Source organism: Maylandia zebra, linkage group LG16 (assembly GCF_041146795.1).
Source record: "Maylandia zebra isolate NMK-2024a linkage group LG16, Mzebra_GT3a, whole genome shotgun sequence".
NCBI lineage: Eukaryota > Metazoa > Chordata > Actinopteri > Cichliformes > Cichlidae > Maylandia > Maylandia zebra.
Window position 1 is genome coordinate 6,214,290 of NC_135182.1, and position 27,061 is coordinate 6,241,350.

The following is a 27,061-nucleotide window of genomic DNA, read 5'->3' on the forward strand; positions in this document are numbered from 1 at the left end:
AAAAGCGAAAAAAAAAACAAAAAACCCCATACCAGCTGATAACCTGCAGGATTTATACTCACTGGTGTAATCCCACTACACAGCACACTGAAGCGTCGTGAAATGGCGAATTGATTGTGATCTGTCACTGTGACCCAGGTCTCAAACAAACAATGGCTGAGCAGCCTCAATCAAAATAGAAGAGGAAGAAACAGACTCCTGATGGGGGAGAAAAACAACGAAAACTAAACTGGATGATTCCGTCTCAGTTGCGAGCTTCCATTCAGTTGTGGGATTCGAGGGTTGGTTTGTTGTTTAAGGTCACACTTCAGCAAGAGAAAAAGCATTATTGGATTTGACTGTGCATGCAGACAGGCAAGTGTATGGCAAAGCAGCAGCAGTAAAAGCTCTGAAAGTCATCACAGCCTCTCAGCAACATGTGTTTCCACTATGTGCACGTCTGGAGCTCAAATTCCTTCTTCCTGTGCGCTGTGGCTCTCTTCTCAGCCGGTCCGGGCTCTTTTCCTTTTTCTTCTCCAGTCTCCTCAACTGTCATCCTCTTAAATCCAGAGAGAGTGCTCCTTCATCAACTCCACACTCTTAAACCAACACATGGCCCCATCGCTGAGGCAATCAAACTTTCAACCTCCCTCTCTCCTTTTGCTGGTGCTTCCTCCTCCTCCCCTCAAATGTTCTCCCCTTCTTGCTTCCCCCCTAAATTCTTTATCGCCCCTTCTCCCCGCTCCTCCTCTCTTCTCTTCCCTACAGCTGTGGTGTCCGTTTTGTCGTAAGCCGCGCTGCTGGGAAGAGATCTCAGATGCTAACGTAGCATAACGTTAGTCCTCTCCGTCGCTGCCCTCTTCCAGAGCATGAAGTCATCCTCTGGAAGAGCTCAGCGAGAGGACAGGGGAGGAGGCGAGAGGGGCAACTGGTGAGTGAGCGAGAGAGAAAGAGGGAGGGGTGTAAGAGGCAGACCCAAGCGAGACCCAAGGACTGAACAGCGCGAGCTCTGAAAAAGCAGCTGCACCAGCGAGTGAACCATGCGATGTCAGTAATGTCAGTCGCCTCGACTCTGACTATAAGTAGAGATACTCAGCGAGCACGTGCGAGTGAGTGTGTCCGGGGGGAGTGGATGAAAGCAAGGAGAGCTTTCTGGCACAGGTGATTTTCTTTATTTTGAGGAATATAAAAAACACCCCTTATCAGTATATTAGGGATAGCTCGCTATTTAAACGAATCTTAGCCAGTTTAATAAAAACTCTATTCCAAAACAAAAGATCTTCTTTCAAAAGGTTGTAAAGTTCAGTTTGTTCACATCATTTTAAATGGGAACAGGCTATATAATAAACTGATAATCAACCTCCATCCTCCTGAATTTCTGTGGATCCAGCATTTGGCATCTTCTGTTAGTGAGTTCTCATTCCAATTTAATAAGCTCCAAGGCTACGAGAATCTGTTATTGAAGCATCGCATCCCTCCTTGCTCCGTCTTTGTCCTTTAACTTCAAATCGTGTTTAAAAGAAAATGAAAACATTCCAGGGAGGTAAACCGGGCAAACGAAGCAGAGATAAGCAAAGATTTGATTTGTTGTGGCCAAAATCCCCCGGCACCCCCATACTTCAATAAACTGAATTGGAATTGGCCATGATTTGGATTGTGTTAACAATCCAATTCAGGGTAACAGATTTATGGTTCACGACTCACAAATCAAACCAGAAAAAATAAAGAAAGAAATGCGCTCCTGACACCTTTGGCCTTGAAATATGCAGATTCCTCCTCTGAAAACTGCTCTTTTGCCATTTGTCTGTAGCTGGGGACCCAGCTCTCATTGCTAATAATGGTCCTCGACATGAAAGCGGGGTCATTTTGACAAAGAACTTTGTGCCTGATGCATTTTCAGGTCTATTTTAAATTTGCAGACTGGAAGTACAAAAAGAAATTGACTTTTAAGGAGCACTAATACAGTCCAGAGGTAGACAAGGAGACGACCCTCAAGGGACTATTAGACAAATTTAAATCAGGTATCATTTTTATACTCCGCTTTAGAAAACTACTTTATGTTACGAAATGGGAGGGTGTAATATCGGCGCGCTGACAAACACTAGTAATCCTTGATTATTCCATCACAAATTAAGCACATAAAACATCTTGAACTTTGTTTGGTTGTTTTTCCAACACTCTGACGCCCAAAGAGATGCTGCTGCATGTGAAAGAGGCCATCACTACACTGAAAAACAAAATAAACCTATCTTAGCAAAAACTTTGGAGGGGCAAATCAATCTGGCAGATATCTTAAAAATTTGATGTTCACTGATCAACTCGCCAAAATAAAAAGGCCTTAAAAAAAGACCATAGAAGACAACTATAGGAGATGATTGCAAATTCACTGTTAAAATATGTTGTTATATAAAGCCTGTTGCTGATCACTAGCACGACTGGTTTCTAGATTTATCAAATATGAAATCCTGACTGCAATACTCCCTGTTGTGGAGATTATCATTGATACCCTGAAGTTCAAATGTATTTACTACTACATATTTTGACAAGGCACCAAACCTCGACTTTCATTAGAGCAGCTCTCATTAGATTAAACAGGATTCAAACTCCAAAACACACGCTTTTCAGTGTATATCAAAGTACCAAGCTTCAACACCTGACACTATCGTAGATAAATTATGTAGCCAGGCAGAGAAGAAAGAGTGGTAGAGTGGGGTGAGGAAGACGAGAACCAGCAAAGAGAAAAAAAATGAAAGAAAAGGACAGGTAGACAAGACGGGGAGAGGATGCAGACGAAGAGCAAAAGAACAGACAAAGAAAAGGAGTGGGAGAAAGGGAAAGGCAGGGAGAAATGAGGAATGATATTTATAGAAGGAGACAAAGCCTGGTGTCTGTTACCTCAGGGGGCTCAGAGGCTCATCTTTCTGTTTTTTCAAATCAACACAGTGCTCCCAACTTATTGTCTTCGCTCGCTCTTTTCCACCATCACTCTCTCTTCCTCCATGTCTCAGATTGGGTTACTGTCTGCCCGCAGGCCTCTGCTGCAGCCTCATTAGTCCCTGCACTCCACACTGATTGTGTTTACTGGTAAACATGTAATGCTTTAGCGCATGCAGGCTTTTTTCTAGTTGGCATGTAAACGCAATTTCATATCCCAGTAATCTACATCGTAATATAGTACATTTTATATAACTTAAGAAACAATAGACAGTAATTATAATTCGGTGCTCGTTTTCGCTACTGTTGTAAATACTGAATTAAAAAGAAAAAACGTGCACTTAAATTTGCATAATAAAACTGGCCTAGAAAACCTCTCAAATTTGATAAATGTCCCACAGCATATACTCTATCATCCTCTATCTCATTCTCAGTTCAGAATAGCTGATGCAGAGGTTTAGTAGAGAGTCATCCCGTAACCTAAATATCTAGGTACAACTGGCAAATGAGAGACTAAGGCATTTCACAATCCTAGTTACTAAACTTTTGACCTTAACAACCAGCTGGTTCTCAAAGAAATGTGTAAATTTAAATGCCTAATGGCTCTGTCAATAGGAAAAAAATTGCAAGATTGCAAATAGTTACAGTGACTAACTAGTTACCCAGAGGTTGAGTGTGCAAACCCTCAACTGCTGGGTAACGACATTCAATTGCACAGGAACTGCACAGCTCACATGGTAGGAGGCAACCATTCTCCAACCAACCACAGTCAGACTGAGACAGCTTGGTGAAGGTTTGCAAATAAGTTCCTTCTTATTTACAAATGCAGACAGTTTGACAAACTTCGGCAATCTGTGTCAATCTGCACCAATGAATGTAACTCTTATATGATGCGTCTCTTTTGCAACATGAGACTTAATTCAACTAGGTACCAACTTGTTGTATTCTGGTTATATTCAAACTCAAATCACAACAACAGTCGCCTCAAGGCACTTTATATTGTAAGGTAGACCCTACAATAATACATACAGAGAAAGACCCAACAATCATGTGAGTCCCTATGAGGAAGCACTTTGGCAACAGTGGGAAGGAAAAACTCCCTTTTAACAGGAAGTAACCTCCGGCAGAACCAGGCTCAGGGAGGGGCGGGGCCATCTGCTGCAACCGGTTGGGGTGAGAGAAGGAAGACAGGATAGAAGACATGCTGTGGAAGAGATAACAAGTATGATTCAGCACGGAGAGGTCTATTAACACATAGTGAGTGAGAAAGGTGCCTGAAGAAGAAATACTCAGTGCATCATGAGAATCCCCCAGCAGCCTCCACCTATTGCATGTATATAGGTGGAGGCTATACATGGGGTCTTGCTTTCCTGAGCGTCTATGTCATTATGCAGTTAAATCCCCGATCTGCAGCAACAACATCGTTATTTGTGGAGGAACTTCAGAATTTCTGTTTCAGATCTATGAGGCAGTAGAAGTAGTTAATCAGAATTGCCAACTTGATCCAATTCCATTGCAAACAACCCAAAACCTGACTGGTTTCATCCTAACGCATCAAAGTCACAACAACAAACTGGTCTCAGTCTTTAAAGCATCCATTTCAAAGAAAACAAGATCACAAGTCGACTGCACACTGCGTGCGTGTCTACTCGTGATGAAATAAACCAGATGCATCTGATTTCATTGCATGAGTTATGTTAGTGCGAGGGTACATAATCACAATTTGATGCTGCTCTCTAAACACTTGGAGGCAAACTGAAACTAAAAACACAAACAGCAAACAACAAATCCATAGTTGGGGGGCCAAAAACATACGTGCCTCCGCTTGTGTGCGCGACCCTTTGTGCTGCCTTCTTTTCTGCTCTTTCTTTTTCGGTTGGAGTGGCAGGGTGCGCCGTGATCACGAGGTGCTAAAAATCGACAAAAGTGGAGTGCGTTTATTTTGAAGGAGCAATCAGTGGCGGTTTCTTCCTTTCAATCTCCAGCAGCCCATTTATCCCCAAACCTCTCTCACTGCTGAAAATTGCATCCACAATTCCCTCCCTCTAAATTGTATTTGTCTGCTCCATCTTTTTCTATCCACCAAGATTACCTCCTTCCATTCCTGCACCTCCTCTAATTTTCTCCTCGCTCTCTTTCCCATTTCCCTCATTCCTCCTACTGTTTGTATTTTCTTCCCATCTCTTGTTTCTTACCCTCTTCTCTTCATCCATCATCCCCCTTCCCTGAATCTCACAGCCATAATTGTCCCGAGCTAAAGCGAGAAAACAGATAAGTGCTTTTCTCCAAAAAACCCAAGGGGCCAGAATGACACTTGGGTGGACTGAGCGTCTTTTCAGCAGCCGAATGGCTTTGACGCGCTGCATAATTATCAAGATGACTTCTGAGATATGTGCTCGTCCTCTCAGCCAGAATGGAGATCTCAACCTCTGCTCTGGGTGGTCACTAATCATCTGCCTCCAGTATTATCTCATTGGTTTGTAGATTCATTCTAGTAATTGTCAGTGAACTTACAGACTGACTCAAGCCACTTGCTTTAATGCCTGCCTTTGACTTTTATTTAGTTAACCTGCTACTTCCAATTTATTGCTGTTCAATTTAGACCTTATTTGCATAGCTTTATAACTATTAACATTACTTTACATTACATTACTTTTGTAATTACTGACCTAAAGAACCATCCGTACTCTCATAAGCTCTGTCCCCATTAAGGTCAGATTTGTTATAGTCCACATTCCAGGCAAGTCAAAGTTTAACCAGGAAGTCATTCTGTAAAGTTTAACTGATGTTTATAACACACAGTATAAACACTAATTTTTAGTTTTACCCTTTCTTTCAAGGTAAGTTTCAGCTACTGTGAAGGACTGCGGAAGTTCTTTGTGATCACCTGGCAGCTTGTGTTTCTTGCTTCCTCCTTCTATATAAACACGGGGGGAAAAAACAAGAAAAAAGAAACCGTTGACAGGAAAAAGTCCAGAGCTTTTAATTATAAAAATATTCTGGATTGCTGAGAATTAAAACATTTTTTTAAAAGACCATTTAAAAAGAAATAAATAAAATTTTAAAATACTGGCAGCTGCCGGTGCTACTCCCCTCAGCTTCCTAGTAGATGGACATATGGCATCAATTTGAAAATCCTAGGGGACATCTTTCCTGATGTATTGTGTTCACAAGATTTTAAGAAAACTTGACCTCTGACCTTGAGGTTGAGGCTAGCGAGATTCGAAGACCTATGGTATTAATTTGAAAATCGTACATCGCCTCCTTCTTGAGTTCTGGGATTCACAAGCTTGCCTGCCTGCCCACTGGAGGTGTGGTGACAATACCCCATCAGCCTTTTACAGCTTAGGGGGTAAACAAAAATAAATAAATCAACAATATGTGCAATGTCTCTGATCAACAACTAAACTTTTTTTGTCTGCATTCACAACAGCTTCTTTTTTTAAACTCACAGCACTGATAAAGAGGGCAAAGGAAGGGAGACTGATAGGCACCCACCCACAGACAGAGGGAGACTCCCAAGAGGCCCTCAATAGGATGAAGTGTGTGTGTGTGTGTGTGTGTGTGTGTGTGTGTGTGTGTGTGTGTGTGTGTGTGTGTGTGTGTGTGTGTTATGGTTGGGTTACTGTGGTTGTTAACAGGGGCCCCTAATCCTGGGCTGGGTTCTAATCCTGCCACTGGACTGTGACCCTGATGGCGCGTGTCTATAAGACCCCCCCTCGACACACACAGACACACTCTTTAGCCTGTTGCCACTCAGGGACACACGGCAGCTGAGACAGCAGAGTATCCCATTAAAGTGAATAAACACACCCAAACACACCTCAGATCCAAACAGAGGGTATGCACAAACATCTAGTGCACAAGCTCAAACTGTCAAACTGACATAATCCCGCAGAGACGGACGTGTGTTAGCAACACACATGAAAATGGAGACAACACAAGAAGGATGATGGTGCAACATACGCACACAGACACGCACACACCGGCAGCTGACATCTCCACAGCAGCCTTACAATAACAAACAGTTGAGCTACTAGAAATACCGCAGCGAGAGATGAAACGGGAGGTCTGACAACTGAAACCGCCGCAAAAAGCCTCCCGCAGATTCCAGCAGCAAAGAGAAGCTACGGAAAAACGACAAATATTTTTATTCGAGCCAAACGGCCGCGATCAGCCAATCAAGTCCTTGATTAGGCTGCTGTAATTTGTACAACAAACTGTGATTACATCCACTGCTTAGCGCCAATTACAGTTAATGGTGATTTCTTTGTGATCAAAGTTGTGACAATCAGAGGGAAAACTTTCTGCTGTGTAGAGAGAAAAGAAGAAGGAAAAAAAAGACTGAGACTGTCAAAGAGTGGTAATTATCAGGCAATGCAAATGAGGGCTTATGAACAAAACATGAGTGTTTCACCAGTTCAACAGCAACAAAGCTCTCCAGACACAGCAGAGGAAAATGACAGGATTGTAGTCGCAGCTGAGAAAGAATAACTCAGACCTCTGGCCAACAGGATATGCAGACATATAACCAATGAAATATCGCATTCAGAATAATTCACAAATAAATAAATTATGACATTTCATTTTTCACATCTTAACGTGAATCATTGAACAACAACAACAACAACAACTCAAACTCAACTATATGGTAGTAGTTCTGGCATTGTGGACAAATGCTAAATCCTGATTTTTTATTTTTTTTTTAAAAAGCCCCAAATTTTCAACTGATGGAAGCATAAAGTGCAGATGACTTGACATGAATACAAAAAAAAAGAAAAAAGCATACCATTATTAGGAGGGAGGGTCCCTTTGGTGGTCACGTTCCCTTAAGATTTTTTCATGTTCACTGGATTGAATCAAATAATTTCTGCAGATTTTTCAGTTTCTTCCTCAAAACTCGTAAACTGGATTCAAATCTAGAATATGGGGAATTCTCCTGATATAGTTAAGCTTTTGAAACCAGTGAGAGACACGATGCTGTAAAATGTTGGAAGTAGCCGCACACTGTAAAGAATAACACCCAAGATAAGCTGTGGCACCACAACAACACTGATCTGTATTATATGCCCTAAAATATAGAGAGAGGGATCAGCCGGAGTCCAGATCACTGATGCAGATGTTAATTCTACCGTCTGTAACCTAAGCAGAAATCAACAGTCACCCATCCAGGGTTTCCCAGTTAGCCACCTCGAGGCTTGATGTGTGACCACAATTGTAAAAACTAAACAATCGAAGCCTGTCAGCTCTCGGCAGTATGTCTGCAAAAGAGCCCACAGCTTCAGTAGCGTTTAGTAGAGATGTAGAAGACAGGTGGAAGATAAAAGGAAGGAGCCACATATGGCAGCAGGCAACTGAAAGGCTGTACAGTGAAGCAGTATCTGGTAACTGGCTGCCAGTGAGCATAGATGGATGCTGGAAGGAAGAAGAGCTGACCAGTTTGTTCCAATCCTCTCATCCGCACTGTGTGCTCAGCCAGCGTGGGCCGTCTCTTAAAACACACGGAACAAAAATACACATTTACTTCACCGGGCGGTCCTCTGGACAGTAACACAATAACACGACCCCACGGCAAAGCACTCATAAATCTACTTAATGGTGCATTCAATAAACCCACAAAGCTAGTGCAAACTTAAGATGTGCCAAACGAGGCGGTCAAATGAAATCCTTCTGCCCCACATGAAAAGACGAGTTCTCTCTCTTTGCTTATAATAAATAAACCGCCTGTCAGGAGAGGAAAGGAGGAGACAAGAACAACACAATAAAGAGACAAAATGACTTTGTTTTGGATGAAAACTTTGGGGAAAAGAAGTCTTCTGGTGTAGTGGTGATTCTGGTGGAGGCAACCATTGCTATACAAGTTTCATCAGAAGCTACTGTAACAACTTCATGCATGCGAAAGTGTGCAGAGGAACTCATGATACTTCACATCAGGGTTTAAGGTTCAAATTCAGCATCAAACACTTCAAAATAAATTAAAATAAAATACAACTTTGAGAAGCTGGTAGAGCTCTGAGAAGAAAAACAGAGATCCAGCATGGACGGGATACTCACAGTGAAGAAGAGGTCCATGACACGTGTGTCCAATAGCGCTTCCCTCCAGGTCTCTGTGGGCTTAAGCGTGACGTTCTGCGTGGCCTCGAACATGGCGATGTAGTGGCGCCCCAGTGAATCGCCGCCAGTTAAGGCCAGTAACAGCATGAAGAGGAGGAGGAGGAGGAGAGGGAGGAGTACCACACAAAGAGCACACTCTCAGTTGATATTCTGGTTTCGTTTGACTGGCAGCAGAAACTTGTCAATTGTTAACCAGCTCTTCCTCTCATTGACCCTGTCAATCTTTATTCCACGAGTTTTTGTTTTTTCTAATTTTCTCACCCTGCCCTCCTTGGTGGCTTTGTTTTCTTCGCTCTTCCTTCTTTCTCCTTTGTCAGCTCTTCATTTGCCACAGCTTTTACCCACACAGTAAATCTCAACTTCTTTCTCACACTTTTGCCCACTGTCCCTCTCCCTCCATCTGCTTTCTCAGACTTTCCCCGGTCTTTACCCTCTGACTTTGCCTGACACCTTCTTCCCTTCTTGTCCTCTTATTCACCCCTCTTCCTACCAGCCCTCCCTTCTTTCGCTGTTTTCTCTCTTCTGCTTCCTCAAGATCTGAAAAGCTCCAGACACACTCTCGCCGCAGCCAATCCACACTTTGCCTCTTTGTCCACTCCTCTGCAAGACGTCCTCGAGACTCCTTACTGCCCTGAAACACTCCCCCTCCCTCCTCAGCCAATCACTTTGTCCCTCCTTCGGACTGCTTCCCAGTCCTGAAACCAAGGCCCCCCTCATACTTCTATCACACTCTGTCCTCTCATGTCAATCAACACTCTTTTCCCTCATGAACATTTTTAAATTGTACTCCTTGGTCCTAACATGACACTTTCTCTCTCCTTGTCCGCACAACCCGACCTTCTCATTTGAAACCATCATCTTAAACCCACAATCACTCTCTGTTCTGAAGGCTATAAAAACATTTTCATCTTAATGTCCCTCGTCTCCTTTCTCCCAAACAAATCTGTTTTCCACGCTCTCACAACACACAGTCTCCTTATTTAAGACTTTCTCTGCACCCACAAGCTTTTCACAAACCCACAACACACACACACACTCTCCCTGTCCTTATTCTAAAACTCTAAAGACACATCCACAACAAGCTTTTTATTTTCTCCTTAGCTCATCAAGAACAATCCTTTTTACTACTTCCCTTCCCTAGGCCAACCGGGGCTTTTCTCTCTCCTTAACCAAGCACCTCACAAAAACCCACAACACTTTGCACTCATCAGACAATTTGTCTTGCTTTATTAACCACCATCAAGAACCACTTCTTTTTTCCTTATCCCCCCAAAAATAATAAATTTGTCTCCTACTGTAAAATACATTTTCACCACAAATCAAACAACAAGTAGGTTCCTTCTGTTTTCTGTCCTCCTGGCTTTTGGAAGTGCAAACAATCTCTTACCTCACTAGAGAACAATCCATCAAACCTCTCTCTTCATGGCCTCTCTGCAATCCTCCCTCCAACGCCGGCCTCGTCAAAACAAACTCCCACAGGAGACTCAATAAACCTGAGATTATCTGTATATATCAACAGCTTCACAGCTTCAGTTGACGCTTTTCATTATGAATTAATTTACTGAATATTTTTCTAACACATTCTCTCATAACCTGCTTAAAGCGCATGGACAGATGGATTTTTCTGACAGAAAACAAAAGACACTATCCCAAACCAAAGGATGACATCAAATATTTTGTTTGCCAGAGGAACGGTTTAAGGCCCGACCAGAATCAGCTACAACTGAGGAGAACCATCGGCTTTCATGTGTGAAAAATTTATTTCCATAGTTGCTACCAACTGCTAAATCCCAAGTTAAACCCAAAGGCTAAACTGGCCTATCCATCCATTTTCCTAACTGCTTATCAAATTCAGGGTCATTGAGGGCAGGAGCCTATGTCAGCTTTTACGGGGTAGGGGGGTGGACACACCCTGCACAGGTCACTAGACCTAACACAGAGAGTCAGACAAGCAATCACACTTACATTCAAGTGCACAGCCAACTTTGAATCATCAGTTAACCCAACATGCAAGTATTTGGACTGTTGGGTTATACAGGAGAACCTGCGCAGGCACAGGCAGGACGCGCTAACTGCACACCCAAAGCTGCACCCTCCCCTCACATGAAACTCAGGGACACACAGGGTGGAGAGAAAAAAAAAAACCCAACGAAAAAATAACTTAAAAACAAACAAACAAAACAAAACAAGATTAAAAAAAGAAAAGAAAAAAAAAAGCACACCGATCCATATCACTACCCTGCGGCTCAGTGACAGCACAAGGAAACTTCCATAGGAATGTTTGATCAAAGCCAAACGGCGACAGAGGCTGGCAAGGTCACGCATTCCTGCCACACCAGTCGACAGTCACTCCCCGTGCACACACCCCACCACAACACACCACACCACACTTCTCGGCACAGAAGTTGGCACCTGTTTAAGGGCCTGTGGGATTGTGTGTGTGTCCGTCCATCCAATGATTGGCTTTCAGGCTACTTTAAAAATAGTCGTGGCGAGGCACAGGACCTCTAACTGAACCTTAGGGGGAATGAGAAAGAGGTCAGATAAGTAGTGAGTGTTCCTCAATGACTAACAAACAACTGGAGTTAACCATTTCATTCTGATTAAACACTTTCCTTTCACAATTAGTTCCTCTGAAAGCCCCTCTTAACTTGATTTTAAACACTCTTTTTTTTGTTTAGCTTAAATGTCAGTTGTCATGTTGGCTTTATAAAACTAACCAAGGTTGTTGCCTTTTAACGTTCCTGTCATGTTCTAAATCAAATTCCTGTTTGTCAATCATCAGTGAAAAAGCCCAGGAGAAAAAAAAATATATTTATGAGGCCAGAGACAAAAGAGAGAAGCAGGTTAACGCGTGGTCCTAATGCAAGTGCGGCTAACTTGCGACACGCAACTAGACGCAGTCTCCACAGGGAGGGACCACCTCTGTGATAAAGGTCGTACAAACACTCCTAAAGATCAAATGACTGAGACTAAACTCACAAAACCTCAGGAATGATAACTACACAGCTACTTCAGACATTTCATGCAGATGGACAGAGCAGTGATGCAGTCTGACAGGCAGAATTAGAGGAAAACTGGAAGAAATGTAACTGGTTTGAACCCTCCACTGTATTGGATTAAGAGCAGATTATAAACACTAGTGCTCAGGAATACATGTTATCTTTACAACTTCCAAGCAGATGACTGAAAATAACTTGGAAGCAACTTTCTAGGAAAAAGATAACATAATATAGCCAAGTGCAGCATGCTTATTAACACTTTTTATACCTGTGCAATGTCCTTGTAACGAAATGGAATTTTAATTATTTTATTTGAAAGTAAATATTTAAGGGCAGGCCTGCTAAAATAAGTCAGGTTCTTACAAGACCATATTATGGAGTGGAAACATTTTCTCCTCCTACATCTTTATTTAACAGTCGCCATGTTGCTGTGCACCATGTTCTTTTATTCAACTCTTCTTTTATTTTACCAATATTAATGCGATAAGGACTGTTTTCCTTTAACTTACAAGAAAAAAAATACATGCCATCACTATTATAGGCAATCACGACCTTACAATCACTGAGTCTGACTTAATTTTTTTTCCTTTTACAATCATTGTTCAAACGGAGTCTCTCCTCTCTTGTAAAATACCTGGAAGTTAGGTAAAGTTAAAAGACTCCACTACTCGACTACTTGCAATGTAAGACGGGGAAATATTGCTTGTTTAACCACAAAATTACCAAGAAATTACGCAGTACTTAAAATTACTTGCAGAATAATTTGTCACCCTTCCTGTAAAACACCTGAAATTAAGTAGCACTAAAATGACTCGCGTTACCTAAAATTACTAACACGTTACCTAAATTACAGCATAATTCTTTCTTTGTTTCCTGTAAAAACATTACTTGTTAACCTCTTATTGCACTTTACCTACCTTTAAGTATTTGTAGGTGAATATAATATAATCCCTTCATTGGCTTCCTGTTAAATCCAGAATTGAATTCAAAATCCTGCTCCTCACATACAAGGTCTTAAATAATCAGGCCCCATCTTATCTCAATGACCTTGTAGTACCACATCACCCTATTAGAGAACTTCGCTCTCGCTCTGCAGGCCTACTTGTTGTTCCTAGAGTATTTAAAAGTAGAATGGGAGGCAGAGCCTTCAGTTTTCAGGCCCCTCTTCTGTGGAACCAGCTTCCAGTTTGGATTCGGGAGACAGACACTATCTCTACTTTCAAGATTAGGCTTCAAACTTTCCTTTTTGCTAAAGCATATAGTTAGGGCTGGACCAGGTGACCCTGAATCCTCCCTTAGTTATGCTGCAATAGACGTAGGCTGCCGGGGGATTCCCATGATGCATTGAGTTTTTCCTTTCCAGTCACCTTTCTCACTCACTATGTATTAACAGACCTCTCTGCATTGAATCATATCTGTTATTAACCTCTGTCTCTCTTCCACAGCATGTCTTTTATCCTGTCTTCCTTCTCTCACCCCAACCAATCACAGCAGATGGCCCCGCCCCTCCCTGAGCCTGGTTCTGCCGGAGGTTTCTTCCTGTTAAAAGGGAGTTTTTCCTTCCCACTGTCGCCAAAGTGCTTGCTCATAGGGGTCATATGATTGTTGGGTTTTTCTCTGTATCTATGAAGCGCCTTGAGGCGACTTATGTTGTGATTTGGCGCTGTATAAATAAAATTGAATTGAATTGAATTGAATTATAATGACATTACATTTTTTATATATTTGTAATAACTAATGTAATTTATGACCGTTAAGCACTGGCTATTAGTATGGCATGGCTCGTGCATGTTCTCTGGGTTTACTTATAGATGTGGTACACCCAATATGTCCTTTGTGTAAAAGAAACTACGGACAATTTTTTATTTCCTCACTTAAATACGATTAAAACATTTATGTACTTTTCTAAAGCAGTTACATGACTTAAAAGTTACAGTTTGAATACCCACTTCTCACTAACTGTTCACGCACTTCACGTTCACTGCTTATAAACAGAGGAGCTTGCTGAGCTGACGAGTGAATTTACAACTTCAACAGCTCTTTTAAAAACAAGAGGGAAAAAAAAAAAAAAAAAAAAAAAAAAAAAGATGGTGTGGTTGAGTGTGCGTTTGTGTGCGTGTGTGTAGCGTACGTGCCTCCAGGATGAGTAATATGCATGGAGTGACTAGGACATGTGGCTGTGGTTTGGTGGGTTTTTAAAAGACATCACCTGCTACTATATGAACTGTTCCAGCAGGTTCAGGAATAACCAGAGTGACACGTCAGTTTTCCCACTGCAGAGATAAGATGTACTGACAGACGCACGCACACACACAGTAAACCACTGACCACAAGAGTTTAAATCAAATACAAATGAAGAGATTTGAAAACCCAGAGCTCTCACATGTAGCTTCCAAAACTGCCATCATACAGACATTCAAACCAACTTTGTAACACCTTCATTAACTCCAGCCAACAAAGAAACACTAATAAATCAGAAACAGCTGGCTGTTCAGCACTCATGGATGCACACTACCTCAGCCCAGGTATTGTGCATCAAAGCAGCGCTCCCCTCTTCGAAACGTGAGGGAACACAGCTGCAGTTAAAAACCATCCTCTTTCGCTTCGTGAGCTATAATTCAATGCACACTGCTGAGCAAAAAAGCAACCGCACGACTCAAACGGAGCAAATGTGGGCAGATTCCTTTCATGGCGTACTGAGCAGCTGAATTATGTGCACCACAAGTCCAAACAACACAATATTTCAACGCCAAATCTGGTTTGATGATTTTGTTACCACATGCTACTCAAAGTGAACAAACTATAAATTTAATAATATGAACACTAATGGTACGTTGTCAGCTCCTTTACAGATTTCTAGAATAAAAAAAACAAGCGTTAACAGACCGAGGGTCTATTTACATTTACCAATATTTCAACAGTAGCCAAGGACAAATCTGACTTCATCATTCTAGATAAGAAGTTAAAGTATCAGAAAAGTTATTACATTTTGTTTTGTGTCATTTCTTGCTGTGCCTCCATGAAAGCCTAAACAATGTTTTTAAATAACACTGTTGGCAACTAATGCTAAAACTAAACTCTTCTTATATGAAATTGGTGGGATCCTGAATTTTATGAACAATCTTTAAGATGTTTCAGGTTGTAACACAATAGTGAACTCTTGTAGGGGGACGCAAAAAAGGACGATGCCAGTGAGTTTTGTTTTGTCTTCTTTTTTTTTTTAAATGCAAATAGCTAAACCAGTCAATAACATGGCAGCAATTCATTGCGTAAGTACACAGACATGGTCAAGACAACCAACTGGAGTTCAAAGTGAGCAGCAGAACGGTGAAGAAAGGTATTTTAAGTGACTTTGAATGTGGCACGGTTGTTTGTGCCAGTCGGGTTGGTCTGAGTTTTTCTGAAATTGTTGATCTGCTGGGATTTTCCCACACAACCATCCGAGTGTTTACAGAGAATTGTATGAAAAGGGAAAAATATTCAGTCAGCAGCAGTTCTCAAGCCGATAGAAAGACTTGAGAACTACAGAAAACCACAGCAGGTGCCACTCCTGTCAGCTAAGAACAGGAAAGTAAGGCTACAGACCACACTGGCTCACCAAAATCAGACAACAGAAGACTGGAAAAACGCTGCCTGCTCTGATGAGTCTCGATTTCTGTTGTAACATTCAAATGGTAGGGTCAGAATCTGGTGTAAACAACATGAAAGCATGGATCTATCCTGCCTTGTATTAATGGGTCAAGGTGCTTGTGGTGGTGTAATTGTGTGGGGGATTTTTCTTGGAGCACTTTGGATCCCTTAGCACCAACTGAGCATTGCTTAAAAACCACAGCACACCAGAGTACTGTTGCTGACCATGACCCTCCCTTTATAACCATAGTGTACACATCTTCTGGTGGCTGCTTCTGATAGAATAATGTGCCATGTCACAAAGCTCAAAGCACCTTAAACTATTTTCCTAAACATGACAATGGAGCTGATTGTACTCAAACGGCCTCCAAATTCACCAGATCCCAGTGTAATAGAGCAACCTTTAACTGTGGTGGAACAGGAGATAAGGATGTGCAGCCAAGAAATCTGCAGCAAGTGTAAAATGCTATCATGTCATTGTGGACCAGAATCTCTGAGGAATCTATACAGCACCTTATTGAAACTCTGCAATGAAGAATTACAGCACTGCTGAAGGTAAACGGGGTTCTGTGTTAATTTCTTCTTGCTTCCTTTATTCTCTTCTTGCACTGAGATCATGTTCTCAGACTCCAATTTTTAACATAAAACAATCAATGCCAGTATTGAGGATTCACTTTAGTTTGCTGACTGCAGACTAAAGATTGGTTTTCAAATGGCTAACCAATGCCAAGTTTCTGCAACTCTGTGACTAAATTGATTTTGCCCCTTTGCAACATCTATTTCAGCTTCACATTTCCAGCTCCTTCACAACAGTAGCTACTTGCAGACAAAGCATGTTGCAAATCAGCATGACAGTATTTTTGTAACTGTTTTAAATGGCCAACAATCAGTCCATCTCAGCAATCAACGTTTTGCAAGCCTAGACAACCTTGATGCTGGAGGATCCTGGATTAGCAAGCTTCTCCTATATCCTCTATTCATTATTGTTGATCCAGACTAAGGATGGGCCCGCTGCACAGGAAGACTGGATGAGAGTCTGCCAGTGGCTGTGTGAAGACCGCAGCGCTATGCTAAGGCACGTGGTAGGGTTTAAGTGATATATCCTGTCTTAAGACTCAATTGCAGCCTTGCCATGTGAAATAACAGTCCAGGAATACTTCCTCAGCGATGCCACCCCCTCCCTTTCTTTACCCCAATATTCCTCTACTGTTTGGCCCCCCCATCGGTTTACACAGCAGTTGTCATTAATTCTCCCTCTACTGGATTAAAGCAGTAACACAGTAATTACACCACTGTGCTCAACGTCAGCTTGCTTTTTCGAGATCAGGAAGTAATACTGTGTGGACAAGGCTATGAAAGTTGGTTGTATATTAATTTAATTAATTAATGTCATCGATGACGCACAGCAAGAAGTGAAATGATTAGAATTAGAAACAGAATATACTTGAAATTTCTCACAGCCTTGAAAAATGCACTGGCTGACTAAATGTCCATCAGCATATGCTGCATCTGTATTCTCCCTCCCACCTGTGTTTAGACAGTAGTTGCTAAAGATTCGCCATACAGGTCAGGGCCAAGGCAAACATCCAGCATCAGCTTACACGCTCCTAATCCTAACCTTAACCTGAGGGTCAAAATGCCTACAGACTGATCCTTAAAGACGAGAAAATAGCGAGCCACGCAGAGACGACTGTCTCTTCAGTACAAGAATAACTCCTATTCAGGCAGCTGGGGGCAATTATTTCTCAGAGAAGGTAATGCCAGTTTTATTAAGCTTCACAAACGTGTAAACAGTAGGGGTGCAACGATGCTCGTATCGATATTGAACCGTTCGATACAGTGCTTTCGGTTCGGTACGCATATGTATTGAACAATACAAAATTTTTTATTTATTTTATCAACTTTCCTTCTGACGATGCTGTCTGTGTTGAGCGCTCAGTGGATCTGCACTCGACAGTGCAGCCTAGGCGGAGTAGTCGAACGCAGATTCACTGAGTGCAGGGCAAGCTAGCGAGACAGAAGTTAAGCTCTGGTTGCAACATGGCAAATTGAACCTCCCCCACCCTCATTCAGATCTGGCGTTTGGAATTATTTTGGTTTTTATGTGATGTATGACTCTGAAGGTAAGCGAGTCATGTACTAAAGTAAAACAGTATGTTGGATGTGCCACGCAATGCTCAATTACATGGGTGGGAACTAGTGTGTTAGCGCAGTTAGCTCGTTAACGTGTTGACGCCGTCCAGCCCCACGCACGGGGCGATCCGCGGTAGCTCGTTAACGGAGATTTGCCGCGTTGTGCTGTCAGCGTTAATCTCGTTGAAATGACGTTAACGCCACTAGTGGGAACACAACGAATATGACTGCACATTTACGCCGACATCATCCTCGTGCAAAGACAAGTGGAAGCAGACAAAAACAACAAGCACGCATGCTACAAACTTTACCCGAGTCATTTAGACAGCCGTTAGCACAGGATTCTCCTTATGGGGGACCTGATATGTTTAATATGCTGCTGAGAATATAGCCCAGAAGAAGCAGATAGTATCGCTTTTATTTTGGAAAGAGCCATTTCTCTGAAATAAACTCTTTTCCAAAGATGAGTGATTTCTCGATCAGATAGATTTATTATTTTTATTACTTTGTTGTTTCAGCAACATTAAATTTAAAAACTGTACTTTTGAGTTAGAATATATATTTATAATTTTAATAAATGACAAATTAAAAAGGCATGAACATTTTTTTGTATCGAAAAAATATCGAACCGTGACACCAAAGTATCGAACCGAACCGAGAATTTTGTGTATCGTTGCACCCCTAGTAAACAGGCCACGTGACATCGCAATTTAGACACCGTCTCAGTGGCAGAGGCACAGAAAGCCGTGCTTTAACTTGAAACAACTTGACATTCAGGGAGCTGATACGCCGTGAAATCTACACATTCCTCTTGACTGAGGAAAAAAACAGATGGGTAAAAAAATAAAAGTATGAACCGCTACAGAGAAAAGACGAACTTAGACTGATTGCAGAGACAACCAAATCATAAGGAAAAAAATCTACATAAAACAAACACGCAGGGATGGAGGCTTATCCATCTGTTAGCTCAGACAGCCATTTACAGCACCTGACTGCCGCCACAGCCTCAAGGCTCGAATGCGGCCCTGGCAAGAGTCAAGCTCAGTGTGGAGTGACAGTGTCCTACCAATGCCTGGGGAGCGTGTCTCCACCAGATGACACCAGAGCCAAAGGGCCGAGCTTCAGACGGCGGCGAGGACAGATGACATGCATGCCGCTCGGTTCATCTGAGGGAGGGAGGCTTTTTAAAAAGGCTCTTTTGAACTAGGAGAGAAATGCGTGCGCGCTTGTGCGTGTGTGTGTTCGTGTGAAAGGTAGTTGCTGTCAGCCATGCAATTAACGAGAGGCCCCCTGATAACCACACTGGCATACGTTCGTCGCCACGCAGCAGCACAGGCGTGTTGTGACACTTGCAGACAGGCGGCCGCACTTATCCGGGCCTCCCAGTGGTCTTCATCAATCTGTTCCCCTTTTCAACAACAGACACTTGAAGACGTCACATACGCTCACATGGACATCAAGGAGAATACCACTTGAATTAAGAATTTAAATGTTATTTTTATGGCCGAAGACAGTCCACTGAACATTTATGACAACTCAACATCGAGAAACCAGAGAACTACAGCTCTATCTGCATCCAGCTTATACAGCGATTTAAATATAAATGATGCAGTTATCTTTGCTTCTCAGTCATTCAAGCTAACTGAAGCACTACCTGCTCTTATGGTTGCAGTTCAATTTAAAATAACATTACACATTAAAATATCAACTATAAAAGTGATTACATTTGTCATGTGCAATGTACAGGCTCATAGGATTGACTGTACAATTTTCAAGATTCACCTCTTCTGAATAAACAAAAGATTAAAATTCTATTAAAGTCAGGGTGTGCGAAGATGAAAAATTCCTCAATACTACTACATGCAATGTTATAATATCATCTGGAAATCTGGTTAAAAAAAAATAATACATTTGCATTTATAAATAGAGTCTGGTTAGAAGGCTTGGGTGGTATCAAGCTATAAAATGGTATGTAGGTATATAGATAGAATGCTCCTTGTTCCGATAAGATGACACTGATGTGCCATCGTGAGATGATATATTGTAGTGCACTGCACAAAAACCTAAGCGCAGCTTCTGATGAAGGAACATCCAGCTGAGCTCAGTGAACTGTGAAACATGGGGCTGCAAGTCGCAAATGAAACGTAAATAGTAAACTTTAAGTATTTTGGGTTTAGTCCTGTTGACAGAAGAGAGCCAGCCAGCACAAACAACAAATATAGACTATTTGTTGATAGAAGAGTAAACACAGCAACACTTCTGGATCTACATTTAGCCCGCTGACGTGCTGATGGTCTGCTCCCGTGACAAGAGTCATCAGGGCCTGCAATAAGCTGTGGAAGAAGTTATGAGCTTCCCAAACTAAGGAAGAAAATGATCAGTGTAGCTAACAATATGAGTGCTAGCATAAGCAGCCTTATTGTTAACATGCCTGTACTGAATGTGGTCATGCTACGCTGTGGTCCAGCAATTGTCAGTTTATCCTGCTATTACACGTAACAGATGCAGAAGCCTGGTATGTGCACTGCAAGCAATCTAGACTTCTAATTACACAATGGAATTTATATTTAATCATCAGTTATTTTCTATTAGTTGCAAGCTCCCAGTCACATTATCTCAACCTAATAGGTCCCTCACACGTACAGCAACTGCTCTGGAGGCTTCGTATAGACACCCGACACTAAATTCAAATTCAACTGTTGTCTAAAAATTGACTGTGCTCGCACAAACAGAAGACTTAAAAGTGTATCTTTGAGAGCGCACACGTATTGCTTCGAGCGAGCTGGGCATACCAAGGGGAGCCTCGACAAGCTGAGCCGGGGGTGGTGGTGTATTGGAATGATACGGGGGATGGACATACAGACACCTCTTTGAAAATGATACACTGCCCTGGCTGGCAGCAAGCGCCACTCCAGATCCCCTCAGACAGGCAGAGAGGATGCCAAGCAGTTGGGATTTAGACTGTAATGAGCATGGCTGCGCACACACTAAGACACACACACATGCACACGCACACACACACTCTAAGTGGCTATGTCGACTCAACAATGCAGCCAACTGCAAAGATTACACGGATGTGTGCAAAAGAGATGAACAACAAAGCAAAACTGATAGACCGATATGAATTCCTGGCCAATGCATACCAGCATAGTCACATACTAATACCAATTAGGGTGGCCATAGTGAGGCTGTATTTACACTAAAAAAAAACACATAAAAGTACACACAAATAAAAACCTACACTTATGAGGACATTCCCCTCAGTCTCCTCCTGAAACCCATAACCTTCAGAAAAAGGATGCTTACAAACAAAGTCGACTAAAAATATTTGGGTAAATAAAATAAAAGAAGGAAGGTCTGCAAAAAACAAAGCAGACAACCACGTAAACGCACACACACACTTTTTATATATATATATATATATAACATCGTAATACTGTTTAACTTTCGCAGTTATTGCCAAACCTCTTGCACTCAAGTTGTGTCTAACAATGTTTTCAGATTTCAGCTCATAAACTGACATAAAATGTTAAATATTATCATAACCAGCTGAAGTGATGATCAACACTACAAATATGACTTCCTAGACCTTATTACTCCATCCTATCAAACATGTAACAAGGTTACCAAAGACAAAACAAAGAGTGTAGTTTGATTGAGCTCAATAGTGTAGCTGGATGGGCCTGTTTTTTTCCCCCTGACCTTCATGTGTCAAGACTTAAAAATTTAATTTTTTAATTGTGGACTTTCCAGCCTCGCATCAAACCTCTTGGTCTCTTAGAAAGAAAGGATATAATTGGGAGGCAGGAAGTTCCAGCTGAGGACGTGATTGGCCAAAGCCAAGTAGCGCTGGAAGACAGAAGACATCTGGGCATTGAGGTTTTCTCGGCGGCTGAACTCCTGCAGCACCTCCATGGTCATCATGAAGATCTGGCGGAGGCCGTCCTCCTAGAAGAAGTGGATGGAAGAACAGATGGATGCATGAGTTAAAGAGCAATAAAGTGAATACGTCAGGAGAGCGTAGAGGACAGGTGGGACAGTGGGGGACAAACCTGGAACAGTCGCTTGCAGTTACCGTGGAACTCCATGCTGAGGCCGATGCTGCTGGTCTTACTGGAGCTGGAGAACTCACTGAGCAGAGCGGTCAGGATGGAGCAGGCCAGCGTTTGCTGCAGAAGAGAATGATTGTATGATTGTGCAGGTTAATGGTTACATAAAAAGTTACACTAACATCCATCTTTTTCGAAGATTATTTGTCACGAGCCGGAAAGAAGGAAACCTCTTGAGGCCTCACGTGAAAAGACCGTCTGCTAACTGCAAACACAGATGATTAAAGGGCGCATGTTACAGTTATCCCCATCTGCACTTTTTTTATTCTTGGAGTCAAGTAGAGTAACTTTACATGATTTACAGTTTCCTTATTCTTAATGCAGCTCACCGCTCCAAATAAAGCACCTGTCTTCTGATTGGCTGCACAAAAGATTTCAGAAGTGGTTGGAGAAGCTTTGCCGACAGCCAAAACGCAGCATCCTATCTGAAGCCTGAGCTTTGGTTTACAGGAATTACATGTATACACACTGATCTCATTGTTTAAAACTGAGGACATGTTTATTATGAGCAACTGCAACTTTAACAGTGAAAAACATCCGTAAGTGTACATGTTTTAGAGCGTGCTATTGATGAATGTCCCGCGATACACAAATCGGAGAAGAAGCGAAACAAAAACAAGTTGTGGTTGGTAACAGGAGCACTAACTGGACAGCAGAGAAAACAAAAAATTAGAAAACACTTTGTGTTGCCTTTTGTATGAGCTTGTCTATGGACCAGCAAGAAGATATCCAGTCATCACTGGATATAAAAAGGACGAATCAACCCATTATATCCTTAAATTTCTTGTTCATCCAAAAGATAAACAATGATTAAAAATAAATAAAAAAAGAAAAAAGAATCTGAACAAGAGTTGCTTGATTAATATGTCTCAACAACTAATTATTGATTTTGAAATTCAATATTTAAAACACTGTACAAATTTCAATTAAAAAAAATTAGGATGCTGTAAAAATGTAAATAAAAACAACAATGATTTGCAATTCTCATAAGCTCACCTTTTATTCACAATAGAGCACAGAAAATTATTAAACAGAGAAAATCTATCATTAAGAAAAATATTAGCTCATTTCAAATTTGATGGTAACAAAAGCTCTCAAAAAAGTTGGAATCGGGCAGCAAAAGTGGTACCAAAGAGAAACAGCTGGGGGATTATTTGGCAGCTAATTAGGTAAACTGGCAACAGGTCAATAACATGATTAGGTATAAAAAGAGAATCTTAAGGAGTGTCTCAGAGGTAAAGGTTTACCAGTCTGCAAAAAACTCCCACTACAAACAGTGGAATAGTTTATGAAAGAAAGTCCTTGAGGTAAACTTGTGAAGATAATATTAAAAGATTCCGAAAATCTGGAGAAATCTCTGCGTGCAAAGGACAAGGCCAAATATTGACACTCGATGCCTGTGATCTTTGGAGCATATGCTCCCATTGAGATGAGGCCTTTTTCAGGGAAGGCCTTGAATATTTCCTAAACCACATACTGCATCTATAACAAGAGCATGGCTTCACAGTGGAAGAGTTCAGCCGCTGAAGTGGCCTGTGCAGACCTTTTACCAATTATAAAAACATTTTGGCACATAATTCAATGAAAAATACATCAAAGACCCAGGACTGTGAACAGCTACAATCCTTTATCTGACAAGAATGGGACAGCATTCTTCTCCCAGAGGTCCAGCAGTGGGTCAGTTCCCAGATGTTTACACAATGTTGTTGCTACACAGTGAGAAACATGGTCCTGTCCCATCCTTATTCTGTGCTCCCTTGTGAATAAAATATTGGTTTATTAGATTCAGTTTTTATTGACATTTTACAGTGTTCAACTTCAACGTCTGACGAAGACGTCATAACCAAAAAAGGGCTTTAGGGCCAGATTCAAAAGACTGGGGGAACATGGTGTCATTAGAAGGTGGCCATTTGGGGGATTTCAGTGCAAACAACAACAAATAAGTTTGTGCATGATCAATAAAATTCAGTCTGATTTGTAGGGGGCGGGAAAAAAGCACTTTTAGCCCTTTACACAACATAGTTGCCTTCTCGTATGAGAAACAAATGAAGTAGTGCCACCTACTGGATTAGGATTTCTTTTCAGAGCAGCATGCTGAAGTCATATGATTATATTTTCTATATATGGGAGACAATTATTTTGCATTTAATGAGCAAATGTGGTAAGGCGCACAAGTACTCTGGCATTAATTTTATACCCTGGTATGTTTTTTTTTCCCTTTTTTCTCTGATAATAATCGAAGCACAGGTCCTCGATGTCCTTTCTTTTAACCGCAAGAACATGCCTGAAGCTGCTTTCTCAACATAGCCTTTGTGCCATTTCTTTCTCTGTTTTCCAACTGCGCTGTAATCTGAGCCAGATCTGAACCAGGGAGCCAGTGAGGCTCACCAAGCCCCAAATATAACAGATACGAATCAAAGCTTTAATCCAGTTTTACTAACAAGAAGTTACTCAATACTTTCCATTAATTGTGCACATTTGCAAAGTCTGGATAACTTCTTCCATCTTTTTGGGCAATTACTCAGTTATTCTGACAGTGTATAAATGTGAAGTCTTGGAGCCATAATGTCTCAACTGTTGTTTCTTTTCAATTTATCTGTGCAAATGTATGATGAATGAAACCTAAAAATCCTCATATTTAAAAATAAACGAACAAAGACAAAAACCTTTTTCCCCTCTCTTGCTTAACCTGATGATGATCAATCCCGCCCCCCGTTTGGCAAATCTGATCACGCCGCCATCTTCCTCATGCCAAAATACAAACAAAGGCTGAAACAGGAAGTTCCGGTTCAGAGGAAGGTCGCGCGCTGGACGGATCAATCGGTGGCCGCGTTACAGGATGCACTCGATGACGCAGACTGGGGCATGTTCAGAAACAGCTCCGACGATGACGTCAACGTGTTTACGGAAGCGGTTGTGGGATTCATCGGGAAACTAGCGGATGATACCGTGGAGACAAAGACTATCACAACGTTTCCCAACCAGAAGCCGTGGGTGGATAAAACCATCCGCAACGCTCTGAGATCCCGCACCGCTGCCTACAACACGGGACTCATGACGGGGGACATGGACCCGTACAAAGCCGCGTCATATAACTTGCGGAGGGCGGTGAAAGAGGCGAAGCAGCGCTACGGGAGGAAACTAGAGTCACAACTCCAACAGAGTGACTCTAGGAGCCTGTGGCGGGGACTAAGGACAATAACGGACTATAAAGCACCAACAACCGGTATGACGAACGCGGCCGTGACTCTGGCAGACGAGCTGAACACTTTCTATGCTCGCTTCGAGGCTGCAGCTAAGGACTCCAACAATGCTAGTGTTAGCGGCGCTAACGGCTGCAGACAGGAAGATACTGCCAGCACCGGAAACGTGCTCGTCATCTCCGAGCATGAAGTAAGGAGAGCCTTCCAGAGAGTGAACACCAGGAAAGCAGCAGGACCAGACGGCATCCCAGGTCGTATCCTAAGAGACTGCGCATACCAGCTAGCTCCTGTGTTCACTGAGATATTCAACATCTCTTTATCTCAGTCGGTGATCCCCACATGCTTCAAAGAGTCCATCATTGTTCCTGTCCCGAAGAAACCCCACCCTGCTTCTCTCAATGACTATCGCCCTGTAGCCCTCACCTCAGTAGTGATGAAGTGCTTTGAACGCCTGGTCAGAGACTTCATCATTTCTTCACTACCAGACACACTGGACCCACTACAGTTCGCTTACCGTCCAAATCGTTCCACAGACGATGCCATCTCTCATCTCCTCCACACATCACTCACTCACTTGGACACTAGAAGGGGGAATTATGTTAAAATGCTCTTCATAGACTACAGCTCTGCATTTAACACCATAATTCCCTCCACACTCACCACCAAGCTGGAGCATCTGGGACTCAGCTCATCTATGTGTCAGTGGATCTCCAACTTCCTAACTGGCAGACCACAGGCAGTAAGGATGGGCGGACATGTCTCAGCCTCCACCACTCTCAGCACTGGAGCCCCCCAGGGGTGTGTTCTGAGCCCCCTGCTGTACTCTTTGTACACATATGACTGCGTGGCCACTACCAGCTCCACCACCATCATCAAGTTTGCTGACGACACTGTCGTGGTGGGCCTGATCTCTGATAACAACGAGACGGCCTACCTGAAGGAGATTAGGAATCTGGAGAACTGGTGCCAGAGGAACAACCTCCTTCTAAACGTCAGTAAGACAAAGGAGCTGATAGTGGACTTCAGCACTAAGCAGGAGAGGAACTACCAGACCCCCGTCATCAACGAGTGCCCAGTGGAGAGAGTGGACAGCTTCAAATACCTCGGAGTTCACATCACGCAGGACCTGTCATGGTCCTGTCACATCAACACCGTGGTGAAAAAGGCCCGCAGCGTCTCTACCACCTCAGACGCTTGAGAGACTTCCAACTGCCCTCCAAGGTGCTCAGGAACTTTTACTCGTGCACCATAGAGAGCATCCTGGCGGGAAACATCTTAACCTGGTTCGGGAACAGCACCATGCAGGACAGATGAGCTCTACAGAGGGTTGTGCGGTCAGCTGAGCGCACCATCCGCTCCGAGCTCCCTGACCTGCACTCAATCTACAGCAGGCGGTGCTGGACCAAGGCCAGGAAGATCGTGAAGGACCTCAGCCATCCCAACAACAGACTGTTCTCTCTGTTGAGGTCAGGAAAGCGATTCCGCTCCCTGAAGACCAACACAGAGAGACTGAGGAGGAGCTTCTTCCCGCAGGCGATACGGTCTCTCAATCACACCACCACACAGTACTGACCCACACATATGGTTCTTACACACACACTGGACTTTCTGGACTTTGGTTTTGCACAACACTGGTCACTATATTCTTCATTTCCGGTTAATACTTGTACAGCTGCTGTTATTGTGTATATATTTATTTATATTTAGATTTCTTCATACATTCTTATATAGTTCTATATTGTGTATTTTGTTGTACAGTTATTTTATTTTCAACTTTAATTTATATATTTATCTTTATCTTATTCTTCCCAGTTAAATTTACCCTTCATTCTAATTTGTGTTGTACAGTTATTTCATTTTTAACCTTAATTTATATTTTATTCCTTCCTAGTTAAATTTACCCTTTTTAATTTTTCATATTTATTTCCTATCTTATTCATAGCCTTTTCCTTTTTTT

At 42.3% G+C, this 27,061-nt stretch overlaps 1 protein-coding gene across 2 annotated transcripts in view; it reads right to left on the reverse strand.

Annotated features, from left to right (window-relative positions):
* Window positions 1–27,061, reverse strand: part of xpo4 (exportin 4) — a 56,457-nt gene that overhangs the window by 23,109 nt on the left and 6,287 nt on the right. The window contains exons 1-4 of one of the 2 annotated variants that reach the window (XM_076874742.1): window positions 24,568–24,637; window positions 21,845–21,961; window positions 21,587–21,740; window positions 8,968–9,080 (exon numbers count right to left, since the gene is read on the reverse strand). In XM_076874742.1, coding sequence (XP_076730857.1) covers window positions 8,968–9,080; window positions 21,587–21,740; window positions 21,845–21,880 — 303 coding nt within the window. In that variant the 5' untranslated portion in view covers window positions 21,881–21,961; window positions 24,568–24,637. Of the gene's footprint in view, window positions 1–8,967; window positions 9,081–21,586; window positions 21,741–21,844; window positions 21,962–24,567; window positions 24,638–27,061 lie in introns of those variants that run through there. The other variant, XM_004573008.4, reaches the window with a different exon arrangement.